The following is a 17577-nucleotide window of genomic DNA, read 5'->3' as shown; positions in this document are numbered from 1 at the left end:
GAACCATCATTTGCTAGTTGCAAATAGTGATTTTCTAATTCCATCGTTCCCTCTACATTCATTTGTTGACTTTTTACTATAAGGAATAACATCTCCTTCTGTCTCTATTTTTTGTATTGGTATAGATTCATGAGTTCTTATTTTATCTAATCAACTATATATGATGTTACTAACATTATTTTTTTTTGATGTTTCTGATTTGACCATTGGAAGTTCATCAAGCTGCCTTGTGTGTCCTTTCAACATATCCTTCTCATTCTTTAAGTTCTTCCTTTTGTAGGGGGTGGGGCACAACAATGTACTCCAAGTTCATCTTATACTTTTCCTTACACTAGCCTGAAACCAGCTTTTCCTCTATGGAGCCCTGATTTTTTTTTTAAGTGAATAATGGTATTTATAAAGTAAGACCTGGATGGTAGTAATCTGTATTCCTAGAATGTCATTGCTTCTGGGTTTTTTCATTGCATAAAGCTAGGAAATATATGTAGGTATATACATATGTACATACATATACATACTTATATAAATAGATACAAGAATAAGTGTGTGTGTATACAGTTAACCCTTGAACAACATGGCTTTGAACTACATCAGTCTACATATGCACAGATATTTTTTCAATGTATTTTTTCTTTCTAATGATTTTCTTAATAACATTTTCTTTTCTCTAGTTTATTATTTCATTGTAAGAATACAGTGTATAATACATAGAGGGCACAAAGTATGTGTCAGTCAGCTATTTATGTTATTGGTAAGGCTTCCGGTTAACAGTGGGCTATTAGTAGTTAAGTTTTTGGGGAGTAAGAAGTTATATGCAGATTTTCGACTTTGGGGGGTGTGTGTGTGTCAGTGCCCCTAACCCAGAATTGTTCAGGGATCAACTTCTCTCTCTCTCTCTCTCTCTCTCTCTCTCTCTCTCTCTCTCTCACACACACACACACACACACACACACACCACCCCATCCCCCCCACACCACACACCCCCCCATTCTTACTCTGTTTATATAGATACTAATAATAGTGAGCTCATACTGATACCTGTAATTCATTCCAGTATCACGGGGTTCGTTCAGTTCTTCTTCCTTTCCATATTTGTAATTCTCTTCTGTGATAGAAACCAGGCTTCCACATGGAAACATTTTGAATCCTTAGGACACAAACCATCAAAGATCTCAGTATCTAGTTGTAACTCTTAAAATTAACCAAACTGACTTTTTACATATCATTTTCAGGGTCATAATCGTATCATTGCCTATAGTAGACCAGTTTATTTCTGTTTATGTTGTGGTCTCATTTGGCTCTTGGATTATGGAAGCCGAAACCTCACTACAACCAAGTTCAAATTATATGGAATCACTTTCACCAATCCACTGGTGCTTGTATCAGCCAGGGATTTAGTTATAGGTGAGTCATCTTTAAAGTATTTCAGATCTTAACATTAATTTATTTGTATACGATATAGTGATAAATAGATCAAATATATAGATATAAGTAGTTTTAATAGGTTTATTTTGTTATTCATTGTAGTCCTCTCTGTGAGGAACAGAACTATAAGACTATTATGAATGAAGAAAAGATAATTAGTAAATATGGTAATTCTTCTGTTCTTGAGGAAGATGATGAAAGGTTTCCTTCAGTTTCTGTAGCAGTTTTCTGTGATGTGAAAATGGTTGGAACAATTTTAAAAGCTGTTGTAGTTGAAAAGATTATTTAATACCCAAGCAGTTATGTAGAGAGAAATAATATAAAATGGTATCTTTAAAAAATTGCTTTGTAGTTATGTTACTTTTGTTTTTTTGATCATTTTATGATCTTAAATGAACAAAATGATGGATGAGGTATATTATTTTTAATTTACTTTTCTTTCCTTTTATAGTGTTTACACTCTGTTTTCCAATAGTGTTTTTCGTTGGTCTCCTGCCTCAGGTGAATACATTTGTAATGTACCTTTGTGAACAATTGGATATTCATATCTTTGGTGGTAATGGTGAGTAATTCCTCATAAAAACTACAGTTGACAGTATTGCTTTCACAGATCATTAAGTAATACACTGAAAAATTAAGTTTTTAATTTTTAAATTTTCATTTTAGAATTGAAATTAGAAAGAAAAGTACACTTATTTAGTAATTGATGACTGAGCAGGAATTAATTTATAAATATGAAAAAGCAATAAAGTCTGCTACTTTAGTGAAAGGTACAGGAATAATGGAGTTGATTTATAAGAAGTGATAAGACATTGTTATCTAAAACTTCAAGTTATAGTGAGTTTACATGGAACATGTATAGATTTCTGAAATACTTAGAAAAGATCATTTATTTTGCATTTAATGTGCCTATGTATTTGGTTTTAGTGCTTTGTTTTATCATTAAAAGGGGAACACCAAAACCAGACTGCTTTTAGTAAAAGCATTTTCCTAAATAAGGTTTTTAGAAGTACCTCTGTTTTTAGAATAGAATGTTTGGTTATGAATTGATATACTTAGAAATTATTTCCCTATCACATGTTTATTTCATTTTCAAAATAAGTGAGAACAGTATCACACTGGAGTGAAGACGGCTTGGGTAATTCGACAGTAACCCTATGGGCAACCACCGTAGTTAAAATACACTCTTACTTGATTTAACGATTTAAAATTTTGCTGAAAGATGTATATACAACTAGAGAAATAATACAAAAGTGAAAGAAATTACTGTAACTTTATCATCCATTTCTCTTTATACTTCACATTTGCAGTCCTCATTTATATTCCAAATATATGCATTGAAATGATCTCTGCTTATGTGACTTAAATTTTGAATAGAAACTAAGCCTTTTCTATGTTGCTGTGTATCTAGAGCAGTTTTGATGTTTTGAAAAATTTTTGAAAAGGGCACGAATTAAGACTGGGCTGGTCTTCAGCATAGCTTAATGACTAGAAGACAGTTTCATTATTTAGGGACCAATACAAGTGCTATATTACTTTAAATACTATGGAGAGGATTTAGTGTAGGTAATTTAGAGCAGTGGGCTTTGTCATACTATAATTTATAGACTTGTGCAAGGTGCTGTTTTTTTAATATTTCCTAAGGAAAAATTTTTCCCGTAGACATATTTTTTGTTAACCATATAACATTACCATTAAAGGAAATCTGTAATCTATATTTTAAAAATAAAGGCACGCTATCTTAGCCATCCCCTATCCCTTAACACTGCTAATTCCATTGGTTCTATTTTTTGTCATAAGCCATGAGTTTTTTCGCTATGTATAAATGTTCATTACTTCCAAAGTGAATATATTTTACCTTGTATCAGAAATTGTGAATAGTAAATCTTTGTAATTTCTGAATCTTTTGAAAATACAGAATGACATAACTGAATTTTAAAAAATCAAATGAAAAGACTTAATTATAGTCAATATACAATTTTAAATACTTTTCCGTGCCCTTTTAAGATAACAGGTTTTTGGGAGTTTTTTGCATAAATGTTTTTGAAGCATTGTTTTCCTTTTCTGTCTAGCCACAACAAGCCTGTTTGCAGCACTGTACAGTTTTATCTGCAGCATTGTGGCAGTTGCCTTACTGTATGGATTGTGTTATGGCGCTTTGAAGGTAAGCAGTGTGTTGTAGTCGGTTTTGTCTTAACGCCTATTTTTCTATATGAAGAGTGTTTTAAATCGATTAATAATGATCTTTTTATCCTGGTGCCACTTTAGCATGAATTTTCAGTCTTCCTACATTGAACATTATTCTCATGCTCATTTACTTTGAATTTGCAAGCAATTTCATAGTTAGCCATTATTAAAAGAAAATCCGTTTCTCTGCGATTATCAGTGGTTAATATTAGAAACAGATTATTAAAACTTAGAATAGTCTGGGATAGAGGTGGGCATGGTATTAATATAAAATTAATTTTAAATTTCTAGTTAAGAATATATGTAACTACTGTTCATATCAAGACTTTGTAAAACTTATGAGGACAAGTTCAAAGACTGCAATTTAAGATACATTCTAGTAAAAATGAATGCATTGAAATTTAATGGTATTGGTTTAGAAAGATTTGGATGAGCTTTATTAGCTCCTTTTTTAAAAGATCATCACCAAATTATAAATACAAAAATTTTAAATTTCTCATAAACAATCCTCAATCTCTATTACTAATTCTTTTTTATGATTAGTACAATGCAATCAGGGAATAATAGCATTGAAAGGACTATGAAAAGAGACTCAAACATTTTCGATAGAGGGTGATGAAGGCTGTGAAAACAGGGTCTTATGAGTATACTAATTATCACCTTCTTCAGCATAAGGGATTAATGGTAAATTGTTAAGGGTGGCTTTTTAATCAAAATTTGAAGGACAGATGGGAATTAGTTAATTGAAACAAGGGAGGAAGTGCCATGGAGTTATAAAGAAAGTGTGTGCGTATAGGAAACAGCAAGTCATTTGGGATTGCTGAGGTCTGGTGCATGGGGAAAGCTGGCCTTTAGTCTGGCTGGGAAGGTAAGCCACAGCTGGCCTGTGGAATCCCTTTCATCCTGAACGTGTTGGGGCAGGGACGGGGGAACATCAAAATACGGGAAGTATTGCAAGGAAATGATCAACATTGCATTACAGAAATATCACTTGGTCCACAGTGTGAAGGAGATGGAAATATAAGCAGGAAGGATCAGAAGCAGAGGGACTCTTGTTCTGCAGTCTTGAAATTATGAGGGGCTTAATTAAAATTGGATCCAGTGAATGTATTTGGGGACTCTGGATAAAGAAAGAAGAGCCAGAATAAGCTCCAAATGATTTTGGGTAGGGTCTGGCTTGCACAACCAACTAGATAGGGGTATTAATGCACAGAATTGGAAACCATAGCATTTAGTGAGGACGGTGGTGGCCTAAATATGTACATGTTTATTTGTTGACATTTATGGGGTATCCAGAGATACATAGTGGAAAGTTATATGTAGAAAGTTTTGAGGTAGTGATTAATAGATTTAGAATTCATCAACAAAATTAAATCGAGAGTAAGAAAGACACTGCTAATGTGGATTGGTAAGAGAAAATAGGTGAGGGTAGAACCCTGGGAAATGCCAATATTTAAGTGTTGGGGGGAACAGAAAGGAGACTTCAGAGGCAGTAGAGTCTGAAAACAGTTTTTATTGAACTTGCCAGTAAATAGGATACTGGTGACTGTAACAAAAGCAGCAGCTCTGGTGTTTGGGCTGAAGAAGCCAGATTAAATTGAGGTTTGGATGGATATTAAGGAAATGTATTCTACTCTTTCTAGACTATAGTTGGAAACTGGTGCATATGCTGGGGATTGTTTTCTGGTTTTTGATTTTTTTAAAAGGTCTGAAACTTGATTGCATTTAAAGGGGAAGGGAGAAAAGTCTAGTAGAGAGGGAGCTATTTGATGGAGCTAAGCCCGGGAAGGAACCGGAGGCAGTGCGATCCAAATCCACGCTTCTCCCACCTGCACCACCTGTAAAACCTCATGTAAGATTTTAGATCTGTGTTTTGAGTCATGTTTTGTTAAGTGAATCATTATTTCGAAGCTGCAGTTACAGAAGTGAACAGTGTGGTTAGTGTTTTAATGGCTAGCTTACAAAGGCCTGTTTAATTGTGTAGCAGAAGAGCAGCAATTATAAAATTGCCAACTAAGAGCCCTGTGTCCTAAGGTAGGTAGGAGAATAAATTTTTTCTCTTCTTTCTTAGTCATGGTGTTCTCATTAGACTATTTTAGTTTTAGATGTCACCCGTTATAACGTAACAAATTTTCAGGTTTAGTTATGTGCATGAGCAAAGATGATGTGCGGGGATTTCATTATAGCAGTGTTTATAACAGCAAAAAGCTGGAAATAACTAATACTTCTCATTTATGAATGGTCATTTTTTTATCTAGCCATACAGTGGAATATTATACAACTGATAAAGAATAAAACTGATTTTTGTGTGTTAATACGTAATGATTTCTAAGAGATATTGTTTGTTTTCAAGCTTTGTTGAGATATAATTGATAAAATTATAAGATATTTAAAGTGTACAGTATGATGATTCAGTATATGCATACATTGTGAAAGGACTTTCCCCATTAACACATCAATCACCTCATATATTTACCTTTTTGTGTGTGTGAGAACATTTAATTTCTACACTCTTAGTAAATTTCTGTTTTGTAAAACAGTATTAACTATGGTCACCATGTCATATATTTGATCCTCTGTTCTTATTCATCTTATAACTGAAAATTTGTACCCTTTTACCAACCTTTCCTTATTTCCCCCACATCCTAGCCTCTGGCAACCACTTTTCTACTGTTCCTGCGAATTAAATTTTTTTAAGATTCCACATATAATTAATACCATTCAGTAGTGTTTGTCGTTCTCTCTCTGGCTTATTTCTCTTAGCATTATGCCCTCCAGTTTCATCCATGTTGTTGCAAATGAAAGGATTTCCTTATTTTTTTAAGGTTGAATAATATTCCACTACACACTCACACACCCCACCCCTACACACCACACCACACCACACCACACCACATCACATTTTCTTTTATTTTTTTTGAAAGATAGGCAGTATGCCAAAAAAGGATGTTTCTTTTGTGCTTTTTTTCTTTTTTAAACACACATGATTGCTTGTTTATCCATAGAATAATGATGGAAGAATACACAAGACATTCTGACAGTATTAACTTCTGGACAGTGGAAATCATTTGGACATATCATTGCATACATTTAGAAATAGTTTAATTTTTATTTTGATCTATTCACTAAAATAGACTTTTACATCCATTATTTCATGATACCTGCTTTCCATGTGTTTACTCTTGTTTTTCCGTGAACTTTTTTGTTCTTTGAAATCTAAACATTTTTCTTTAAGACTACTTTGTAAATGTACTTTGCAGATGTTTTCATATCTTTAAAAGATTTCTAGAGTTGGGCCATTAGAGCAGAAACTTCCATGGTGTAGTGGGTAGAACAAACCCATCTTTTCATCTTTTGAATGAGGTCACCTTCCCTAAGCATTTTTTTTTTCATAGTTTCTGTCATTTCTCCTACTTCTGAATCAAAGAGTTCAAGAGAAACTCAGAGGTGGCTAAGTTTGTTTTGCTTTTTATTTTTATAGGTAGTGACTCAATAAAGGTGGCAGTTACTATCTTTTTATGTAATCATGAATTACTTTGAATCTGTGATGATTCTAAATCCTTAATCGTAATAAAATAAGTCATTTTGAGATCAATTAAGGACACTTGTTTTTATCTGAGAGCAGTAAAAAGTAGTGTCAAGTATTTGTCAAATAAAGGCAGGCATCTTTTGGGTTTTTTCCAAATACTTGTTCTAATTTAGGCAAAATTTACATACCATGAAATGCACATATCTTAAGTACACAATTTGGTAAGTGCTGTCAAATGTGTACACTTACATAGTAGACACCCCTATCAAGACATAAAATACTTCCATCACCACCAGAAAGTACCGTGCCCTAACCACTTTTTTACTGTAGATTTGGTTTGTGGTTCTTGCTTGTCACATAAATGGAATTGTGCCATATTTACTCTTTTGTGTCTGACTTATTTTGTTGAATATAATATTTTTGAGATTCATCTCCATTGTTTGTATCTGTAGTCTGCTCCTTTTTATTGCAGAGAAGTATCCCATTTAGTTTTAAATCCTCCTTACTCCCACTGCATGAATATGTCACAGTTTATCTGCCGTCAACCGAAGTTGAACATGCATATATTTTAAAGAGTCAAATATTTCAAGACACACCAGGAACAGCAATCCCCTGCCCCTTTATCTCTTCCTTATAGTCACTGCTTTCCATTTGAGCTGCTCTTTTTGGTATTTACCTTCATGTCTCTAAGAAACTAACATATTTCTTCACCTTGTATAGTCTTAAGCTTTAGGCATCATCCATTGACTGTGCTTTTCGGAAGCTGCTGGCTTGTTTTCGTCCCCCGCCTCACTCCGGGTCTCTGCCCTTGGCAGTCCTCTTGTCTCCCTCGTGCCCTGATGCATTTACCTTGTCACAGCTGTGCAAGTGGTGTTCCTGCATACATTTTTTCTTTTCTACTTGTTTTCTTACGTATTTATCTTTTTTTCTCAAACTCTTCACCGATTAACTGTCTTCTCAGTAAACACCAGGAAGTTCGGTCCCTGGCTCCACCACTTAACTGAACACATTACTTACACCCTCTGTGCCTTGCTTTTCCTCATGTATGAATTGCGGAATAATAGTACATATCTCCAAAGGATCGTTTTAATAATTATTTAGGAAATACAAAGATCTAAGATTGGGGCTTGATATATAGTGTTCAATATAAGATTTTGATATAGCCATTTTAAAACAAAAGGTGTCTGTTGCAATGTGAAACAATTTCTAAGACTGTTATTAAATGGGGGAATAAAAGCAAGTTGTATAATAAACTATCATTTGGCTCCTTACTCCTACCATTTTTCCTTCCCAAATCCCCAGAGAAAGATGAAGTATTTAAATTAGTATTATCTACTCTTTGCCAGGTACTGTGCTAGTAGAATCCAGAGATTGCAGTGAGCAGAGCAGACGTGCCACTTTCACGTGTGTGATAGGCCTTAGAAGCTAGCTTTTGGTTAGTAGTACAGTTTATTCATTCAGGAAACCCTGAATGCCTGCTCAGTACTCTGGAAGATAGAATGGCATATTATATGAGCAACGGCATCAAGAAAGCAGCATATCAAATGTTAACATTTTCTTTGGCCTAATGTGATTTCATGTATTGTTTTTTCCTCCTCTGTTATTATTATAATCAAAAGCTTACTACACCAAGTTATTTTATTCTTCAAAATGGAGAACATAGTTTACTGTAAGCTTAATATCACTTTAAACCTGAAAGGGATTGACAGCAGCATGCGTCAGGAGCAAAGGTATTATTCCTAGTGTGCAAATAGAGCTTTTGTATCAAAAGAAATCTGAAGATAATCTAGCAGCTAGATTCCAGCTCATCAGAAAGTTATAAATCTAAATTTATCTGGAATAAAAGGCAATTAATAATATGATTTAAAAGGTTTTTGTTGAATTTAGTTACTTTTCTCCGAAGTACTGACCTAAACGATTATATGACAGATCATAAATTAGAAACATATTATCTATCACATTTTTCCCCCAACAGGATTCTTGGGATGGCCAGCATATTCCAGTACTTTTCTCCGTTTTTTGTGGTTTGTTAGTGGCAGTATCCTATCATCTCAGCCGACAAAGCAGTGATCCATCTGTACTTTTGTAAGTGAAATTAGTTGTTACTGAATTAAAAAAATTAAAATAAGTTGGCATTTCTGATTATTTATGGCATCTTAAACTTTTTTAAAATATATCATTTGCTAATAACTAAGTATACTTGGATCACTTGGTTTTTTATCATGACCTGTATTTACCACTGGAAGTGTTGGTTTTCATGTTATATGTATATTTTTATATTAATTATTTTCTCTCTTTTTTAAAAATATAAAGCTCTTTGATGCAATCTAAGATTTTTCCAAAAACAGAAGAGAAAAATCCAGAAGATCCTTTGTCTGAAGTAAAAGATCCACTGCCTGAAAAACTTAGGAATTCTGTTGTAAGTTTAAGCTTTTCAAAATCACTTAAAAGACTTAAATTTTATACAGTTCATCATTTTATATAATGAATAGTTTTTAAAGGCCTTTAATAATTGGGGGAAATGCATAGCTATATATCATAACTTTATATAGTTACATATTAGTTATACATTGTTGATTGCCTTTATTTAAAATTTTAACATGAAAGAAATGCTCATTCCTCAAATTGATTTCTACGTAGAACAGCATACTAAACATTTATTTTTAGATCAGGTGATATTAAGTCATTTCATTGTTTACAGACATCTTAATTCTATTTCACTTAAACTGGGATTTGAAAGAAGAATATTAACATAAATTAGAGTTTGTTGTTATTGATCTTATTGATTAAAAACTATGTCCTTGTAAGTCATCCGTTAGTCTGTTAGTGTGTTTTATTTCTCAAGGAGAGTCTGAAAAGTATGTCTTGTGTGTGTTGATTTTCCTGGTTGAAGGAGAGAACAAAAACCTGGACTAATTTAATATACTTAAGTAAATACAGTAATTTTAAAAATTTTCTAATTTAGTGAATTTTAATGTTGCCTGCATTCCTTTAGTGATGGTTTGAAAAATGAATTCTATAAATTCATATCTGCCTTATGGAGTAAAACATAAAGTTCTTTTTGTACGTTGTTATTTTAGATTTTTTTCATTTGTGAAAGACAGACCTTCTTATAGAGGTCTAGAAGTAGACACAGTATTTACCCTCCGTGAACTGGAGCTATTCACGTATTTTTTTTTTTAAAGATTTTATTTATTTATTTTTAGACAGAGGGGAAGGGAGGGAGAAAGAGGGAAACATGGATCGGTTGCCTCTCACGTGCCCCCAGACTGGGGGTGGAGCCCGCAACCCAGGCCTGTGCCCTCACTGGGGACTGCACTGCGACCTTTTGCTTTGCAGGGCGATGCACAGCCAACTGAGCCACACTGGTCAGGGCTGGTCATATATTCTTTAGAAAATACAAAACTGCCTCAGGATATATATATTTTTTACTTTAGTTTCTATGTTAGCAAAGGATATTTAATGTTACATGTAGTGTAGACTACTTCTGAATCCTGCTTCAAAGTATAAGTCTACGAGTCAGTCAATAACCAGAGATATGTAGAGGTTCCTGGGTTTTACTACAACCACTAAAAGAACCAAAAATCCAGTCAGTAACATAGGATGTATGCATTCAGTTTCAATATTTTAAAAGATTAATGAAAATATAACTATTATGCAAAAGGATATGCCCTATAAGTGATACAGTAACTTAAGTACCTCATTTCCTTTTCCCATAAAACTTAGAGACCATTAGAGGAAAAAAATACACAGCTTCATTATAAAAGACATTGTTATGATATGTTACATAGTGTGTGGAACTAGCTGAGTAAGCTTAATTTCCTTGGTATTGCAGTGTCAAACGAAAATAATGAGGAAATTAAGGAAGAAAATAAGACTTGTAGCTATGAAATTTCTAGAAGTTCTAAAAAAAAAATAGGATCAGTGAAAAAACTGTTTCTTAAGCAATTTGCTAGTTGGAAATGAAGGAAATATCTTTTCAAATTTTTATGTAATTATTTGATAATTCTGTTTTGTTTCAGAGTGAACGTTTACAGTCTGACCTAGTAGTATGCATTGTGATTGGAGTGCTATATTTTGCTATTCATGTAAGCACAGTGTTCACAGTATTGCAGGTAAGGAATTGTTTGGGTCTTTTATTTGGGAGAAAATAACCTGTTGGACTCATTTCTGATTTGATTGTAATGTTTATTCATTCTGCTGAAACATATGAATTCCCCCAACTCTCCTTCCAATACACCTAGAAGTCTGGAGCCTCCTCCTCTGACTTGGGCCCGGGTGTGGGCGAGGCCTTCGGGTCTCATCCCTCCAGCACAGTCCTGCTCACCTACGGGCCATACAGTCCCGCCCCCAGTGCTCCTCCTCCTTTGGTGCTGATCTCTGTTTCCCCACTGTCACTTGGGTTGTGTAGCTTCACATAGTTTCCTTCATGTTTTTGTGCTTGGGTTACGTTGACTCTCTGGTCTAGTTGTTATCAAATTTGAAAAACTTTGGCCTCACGTGTTTTTTCTGTCCTTCTCTTTCTGCTTTGCTCCCTAATCCTCTCTCAGCTACACCTCATGGACTTCACTTTTGTACATCTTAGATGTCTTGACGTTGTCCCATAGTTCACTGATGCTCTGTTCATTTTTATTCTTTTTTTGTACATGTATTTAATTTTGAATATTTTCTATGACTATATTGTCAACTTCACTGATCTTTCTGTATTGTATAATCTGCCATTAATCCCATCCAGCATATTTTCATCTCAGAATTTATAATTTTCATCTTAAATTTGTCTTCTTTATTTTATTTATCTTTTATTTTTCCATGCCTCTGCTTAACTTTTTGAACATTCCATTCTTATTCTCTCTCGTAATTCTAACTTCTGTCACTTGCAGGTTGGTTTTGATTAATTGATGTTTTTCTCCCTCATGGGCCATCATTTTCTGATTGTTTACATGTTTGGTAATTTTTATTGGATGCCGAGCTTTATAAATTTTACCTTGTTGTGTATTAGATATTTTTATATTCCTAGAATTCGTTTCGAATTTTGTTTTTCGGTAGTTACTTGTTAACAGACTTGTTTCAGCCCCTGCTTTTCCGATTTAAGTGAAACCAGGGCTGTTTTTAGTGGAGGGCTAATACTCCCCCTGTAGGTTATACCCTTTTGAAGACTCTGGCCAGCGCCCTGTGAGTCCTGAGCTGTTCCAGCGTGGCTCTAGGAATGGGCACTGTTTTGAGCCCTGTGTGTGCTGGATACTGTTCTCTCCCATCCTTTATGATTCTTTCTCTGGTCTCATCGAGTTTCTTCACACACTTGTGCTTATTTGCCTGAATACGCAAGGGAGCCCCTCTGCAGATCTTCACATTTTTCTCCTTTGTACGTATTGCTGTATTGCCGTAGCCTGTCCAGGCGCTCAGTGCCTTCCTGTCACCTCCAGGCTCCAGGCTTTGTGTGGTTCCCCTCCCTGCTCCGCAGCCTGGAAACCCCCTCAGGGCAGCAAACCGGGGCAGTGCTGCCTCTGACCTCACTGGTTTCCTTTCTCTCGGGGTTCTCTGTTTATTACTTTATGTCTGGAGTATTGCAAGCCATTCAGTTCACATATTTTAATCTGTTTTGGTTGGTCCATGTGGGAGAGTGAATCCCTATTATTCCATTTGGCCAGAAGCAAAAGTTGTATTGCTTAATTTTATTTAACATTTTTGCCCGGTTTTTTTCCTCTTCTAACTTAACTATTAATTCTTGAGCACTTGCAAACTGAGTCAGGCCTAGTGGTCTTCAGGGCTCAGGTGGAGGCCTCTTCCTGTCCAAGCGGTTCCAGAATTTCTATATATGTGATGTTTAATTTGAATATTTGAAGCAATGGTACTTGATTTCCTCGTTTGTTAATTTAGATAGACATCAGAACTCTATTCTAATGAGATACCATGTGAAGGCACAAAAAGAGAATTCTTTTTTTTCCATCCTAGTCTGCTCTTCACTCAGACTTACAATTTTATTTAGCACATGTCCTTTATCTGTACTAGTTAAGACAATTTAATACATTATTCTGCAAGTCACATAGAACATTCTTAGAATAGGAAGCAATACACTTCGGGCCTCTCTCTCATTGTACGTTAATGTGAGACACCAAAGAAAGTAGTAAACACATTTAAAAATTTTTGTAATACATGAACAATCACTAACTTTGATAACTGATAATCAGAAGAAACTACATATAGTTTCTACTATAGAAACTGTAGACAAATGTTTAATTCTTAGATTCTAAAATTGACTTTGCTGTTCTCCAGTGTCAAATGGAAAGTTAAACTGACAAATTAGAAGTTCTCTCATGGGTCTCAAAAACACTTAATTTTCTCAACCGTATTCCTTTTTCAGCCTGCTCTCAAGTATGTGTTGTATGCACTGGTTGGCTTCATAGGTTTTGTCACCCACTATGTGCTCCCTCAAGTTAGGAAGCAGCTACCATGGCACTGTTTCTCCCACCCCCTGCTGAAGACAGTGGAGTATAATCAGTATGAAGTTCGAAGTAAGTGTTTCATTAATGCCCTTCTGTTGAATACTGTGGTCAGATGTCAGATATCAGTTAAATAAGTAAGACTTTGGCTATGTTTCTTCTGCTTAGGTTTGAAGCTGTAATGAGTCAAACTTTTTGCAGGGTGCTTTAATTTTAGTTCAAGTATCAGTGCTGCTGTGCAACTTTCCACAGAATGAAACTTCCTCCTCCTCAAAATTGTTCTTCACAGACCTCGTTGATGCATCCTTCCATGTGTGTCTGTGACTTCTCTTTCCAGCCACTACTTTTGGATTTAATGTTCCTTGCCATATGCAGGAAACACAGTCCTCTCTAGGGCTTCTATTGAAAATATTTTAACTCAAAGCTTTAGGGAGAATAGAAAGGTCTTTGTTCCTATTTCCACCAGAGACACTGTGTCCTACCATAGAGGGGTATAAAAGAGTTGAAGAGGTGAGAAGAAGTTAAAACATTTGTAATTGCTGCTATTAGTTCAGATTTGGGATAAAGTATAAAATGACTCAAAAAAAGATCTAAGTCCAGTCTGCTTGGCAAGCTTCCTGCTTGCCCCTCTATGCCCCGACTCTTCTGTCCTGTTAAGTAGTCAGTCTTGTTGGCCCCATGACCTGTAATATTCCTTGTGTTAGAGAAATAATAAAAGTTCATATATATGTCATCATTTAGTACACACTAGTGACTAAACAAGTCAATCTTTTTTCTCAACCTTTTTTTCAGTTAGTAAATTACTATAGAGAGGAAATCCCTCAATTGTTTGAAGGTATAGTATCTTCTTTAGAGAACTCTAAAGTTTTGGGAAGTTTTCTATACCAATCTTGACTTTGCATTCCCAAAGCAAATTCCCTAGGATGCACTGTAATCTTGGTTCCCAGATTGATCCTGGAGAGAGAATTGAATGAATCACTAATGTGTAGGTTGCAGTATTAGCATGGTGCAGACCCTTTATAAAATATGTGTTTTTTAAATAAGGGAAAATAACATAAAGCTGTATAAGAATCTGTACTGGTTGATTCTTACCATGAAGAAAATATCTCAGAATGATGTTTTTTAATGATAAACTATCAGTATTGCTTTCATATGTAAATGATAACAAGTGTATATGGTTTGTTTTAAATAGCAATTTTCATTAAAGTAAATCATTGATCATATTGTTTCTTTATTTTTGATCTTAAATTTTACAAATTTTGAATCAATATAACATTTTTGACTTATTGAAAGTAGTAGATATTAGCAATGTTGATTTCCCCCCTCTTTCTACTGATTTTAGCAGCTGAAAGAGAATTCATTAGAGAATTTCCTAAAGTCTGGTGACATTGTATCATATAGCCAAAAAACCTTATTTTAAATCGTTCAGATTATCCTAGATACTTTCCCCAATGAAATTTAAATATTAAAGTATTGGAAAAAATATTGGGAGTGAAAATGACTCTTATGAAGTGTGTGAATCAAAAACATCTCTCTCTTCTTAGATGTATGTCTTATAAGGTGTGTATGTATGTGTGTGTTTTGGGATTTTAAATACAAAGGAGCAGTCTAATAAAGTAAACTTTTGTCCAAAAGTTACTGGCATGAGTGAGAAAAAGTTATGTGTAAAAACTGAGGTTTTAAAAATGCCATATAATCTCACCTGTAAGTGGAATCTGTTCAACAAAATAAACAAACAAACAAAATAAACCACAGGCATGGAAACATGGAGCAGACTGAAAGGGACCAGAGGGGATGAGGAAGGAGGACAATGGTGGAAAGAAGGGGAAGGGACTAGACAAAGAACATGTCTGAATGACCCGTGGACATGGACAACAGAGTGGGAATTGACTGTGGGAGTGGTGGATGGGGGTGGGATGGGTGGAGGGGGGCAAAGGGGGAAAAGTTGAGACAATTGTAATAAAAGAAACATGATTAAAAAAACTTTAAAAAACTTAAAAACCTGAGGTTTTAAGAATTAAAATAAATTTAAATTTATTTAAATTTACATTTTTTTACATTTAAATTTACATTATTTAAATTACATTTAAGTTGCAAAGTTGCATGTGTCTCAGAAGTCATAGAAGTTGACAATTGATTAAAGTACTGGATTTCTTACATTATTTATAATAGAGCTGATTTTGAGTTGTAAGATTTCCTTTCTCATCACATTGCCAAACTGTTTTATGCATTAGATGACGTGGTCTCCTTGACTTATATTCCCTTGTTAGATGCAGCCACTATGATGTGGTTTGAGAAACTTCATGTGTGGCTTCTTTTTATGGAGAAGAATATCATCTATCCATTGATTGTCCTTAATGAACTTAGTAGCAGTGCGGAGACAATTGCTAGTCCAAAAAAACTGGATACAGAGTAAGTATAATACTCCTTTAATTTCAGTTGGACTGCTGGGGACAATCATGAGCTATGTCTTAAAGTTACTCATTAAGTAACAAATAATCATTGAGTGTCTTTTTGGTGCAAGGCACTGTGAGATAAAAAGTCCAGATGAAATTTTTTCTTTGCCTTCCCTTTTCTGAATATCTGTTTCTGTTCTTGGCATTTCACTACTCCAGACATCTCATTGTCAATTGGTATTTTGTGAGAGGACATTTATTAAATAAGATTAGCCTTTAATATTAGATGGTACGTTTGGGAAATGATTATTTTTATGTACTGTGTAAATCTGACCATATATAGGGTAGGGCAAGAGTATGTTGTTAGTATGTAAAACACAGTTTATTCTTCTATTATTATTTAGTAATTATTGTAGTATTTTTCATTAAAAAAATCTACTTTTGCCCCACCCTGTGTAGTTATCATATAGTCCGACTACCCACTAGACTAAGCACATGTTGTCGGGTAAGTGTTAATATGTTTTTTTAAGTGCTGAATGTTACTAATGTTAAAGCAATAGAAATATTGAGAAACCAGAGAACCAAATGTCAGAATTGTAATACTATTAACTTATATTTTAAACTGATTTATATAAAGAGTAAGAATCATACTACATATTAAAGGGGAATATTATGATAGTTTATTATAGGATGTGTTTTGCTTAGCTATAGAAGTCATTTTTAGACATTTAAATTTTACACGCACGCACGCACGCACACACACACGCACACACACACACAGTCTGTCCAGAAAATACCCAGTCATGTACTGTGAAGAATAGAGGCATTTATTGAAGAAGATACAAGAAACATCGTACATAGGACAATGATGCCTTAGTTCCCTTCAAAGTAGGCACCTTGGGGCCTCACACAGTTCTCTCAGTCACCATTAGCTACCCCATTGTATTTTCCTGAATCTCATTGACGGCCAGAAATCTCTTCCCTTTTAAAGATGATTTTAGTTTCGGGAAAAGCCAGAAGTCACAGGGCACCAAATCTGGGCTCTCAGGGGGCTAAGTCACCTGGGTGAATTGATGTTGCGCCAAAAATCTCTACATGAGAGAGTGCGTTGTTGTGATGAATCTGCGCATCACTAGTTGCCTGTCACTGCGGCCTTCTGAATCACCTGAATAGTTTCCTTGGAGGAATGTTCAAGTGTGGTGCAAAATTTGATGCAGATTCATTGCTCTGCTGGCTCAGTCATCTTGAATGCAATGGCCACACAGTACACATGCTCACTCAACAGTGTCTCCTGCCCCAACTGACTGGTACAGAGAAGCCGTTGTTGTTCACACATGAACATTGCTGTCCTTGGCTGCCAGGTCTCGTCAATGTTGTGCAAACCGTTCTTGTTATATAACAATAGCTGGACTTTTTCCAGATAGACTGTATATGTGTGTGAGTATATGTGTATGTGTGTGTGTGTATATATATGTGTGTGTGTGTGTGTATATATATATATATATAGTCAGGTTAGTAAATGCAGTGGTGATTTTTCTGAAGTTAGTAGATTTTTTCAAGTTTCCAGTCATTGGTTGATGAGCTGTGCTTTCTCTTTATT

The 17577-nt window shown here is 34.7% G+C and overlaps 1 protein-coding gene across 4 annotated transcripts in view; it reads left to right on the top strand.

Annotated features, from left to right (window-relative positions):
* PCNX1 (pecanex 1) overlaps positions 1–17577 on the top strand; it is a 132963-nt gene that overhangs the window by 79659 nt on the left and 35727 nt on the right. For all 4 annotated transcript variants that reach the window (XM_054567339.1, XM_054567337.1, XM_054567336.1 and 1 more), the window contains 8 exons: positions 1233–1404; positions 1877–1987; positions 3498–3589; positions 9117–9226; positions 9455–9560; positions 11164–11256; positions 13503–13653; positions 15852–15993. In XM_054567339.1, the coding sequence (XP_054423314.1) occupies positions 1233–1404; positions 1877–1987; positions 3498–3589; positions 9117–9226; positions 9455–9560; positions 11164–11256; positions 13503–13653; positions 15852–15993 (977 nt within the window). The remainder of the gene's footprint in view (positions 1–1232; positions 1405–1876; positions 1988–3497; positions 3590–9116; positions 9227–9454; positions 9561–11163; positions 11257–13502; positions 13654–15851; positions 15994–17577) is intronic.

This window comes from Pteronotus mesoamericanus, unplaced genomic scaffold, assembly GCF_021234165.1.
Source record: "Pteronotus mesoamericanus isolate MK-2021 breed Mesoamerican mustached bat unplaced genomic scaffold, CSHL_Meso_final contig_182, whole genome shotgun sequence".
NCBI classification, from domain to species: domain Eukaryota; kingdom Metazoa; phylum Chordata; class Mammalia; order Chiroptera; family Mormoopidae; genus Pteronotus; species Pteronotus mesoamericanus.
This window is presented reverse-complemented; position numbering and strand designations above follow the sequence as displayed.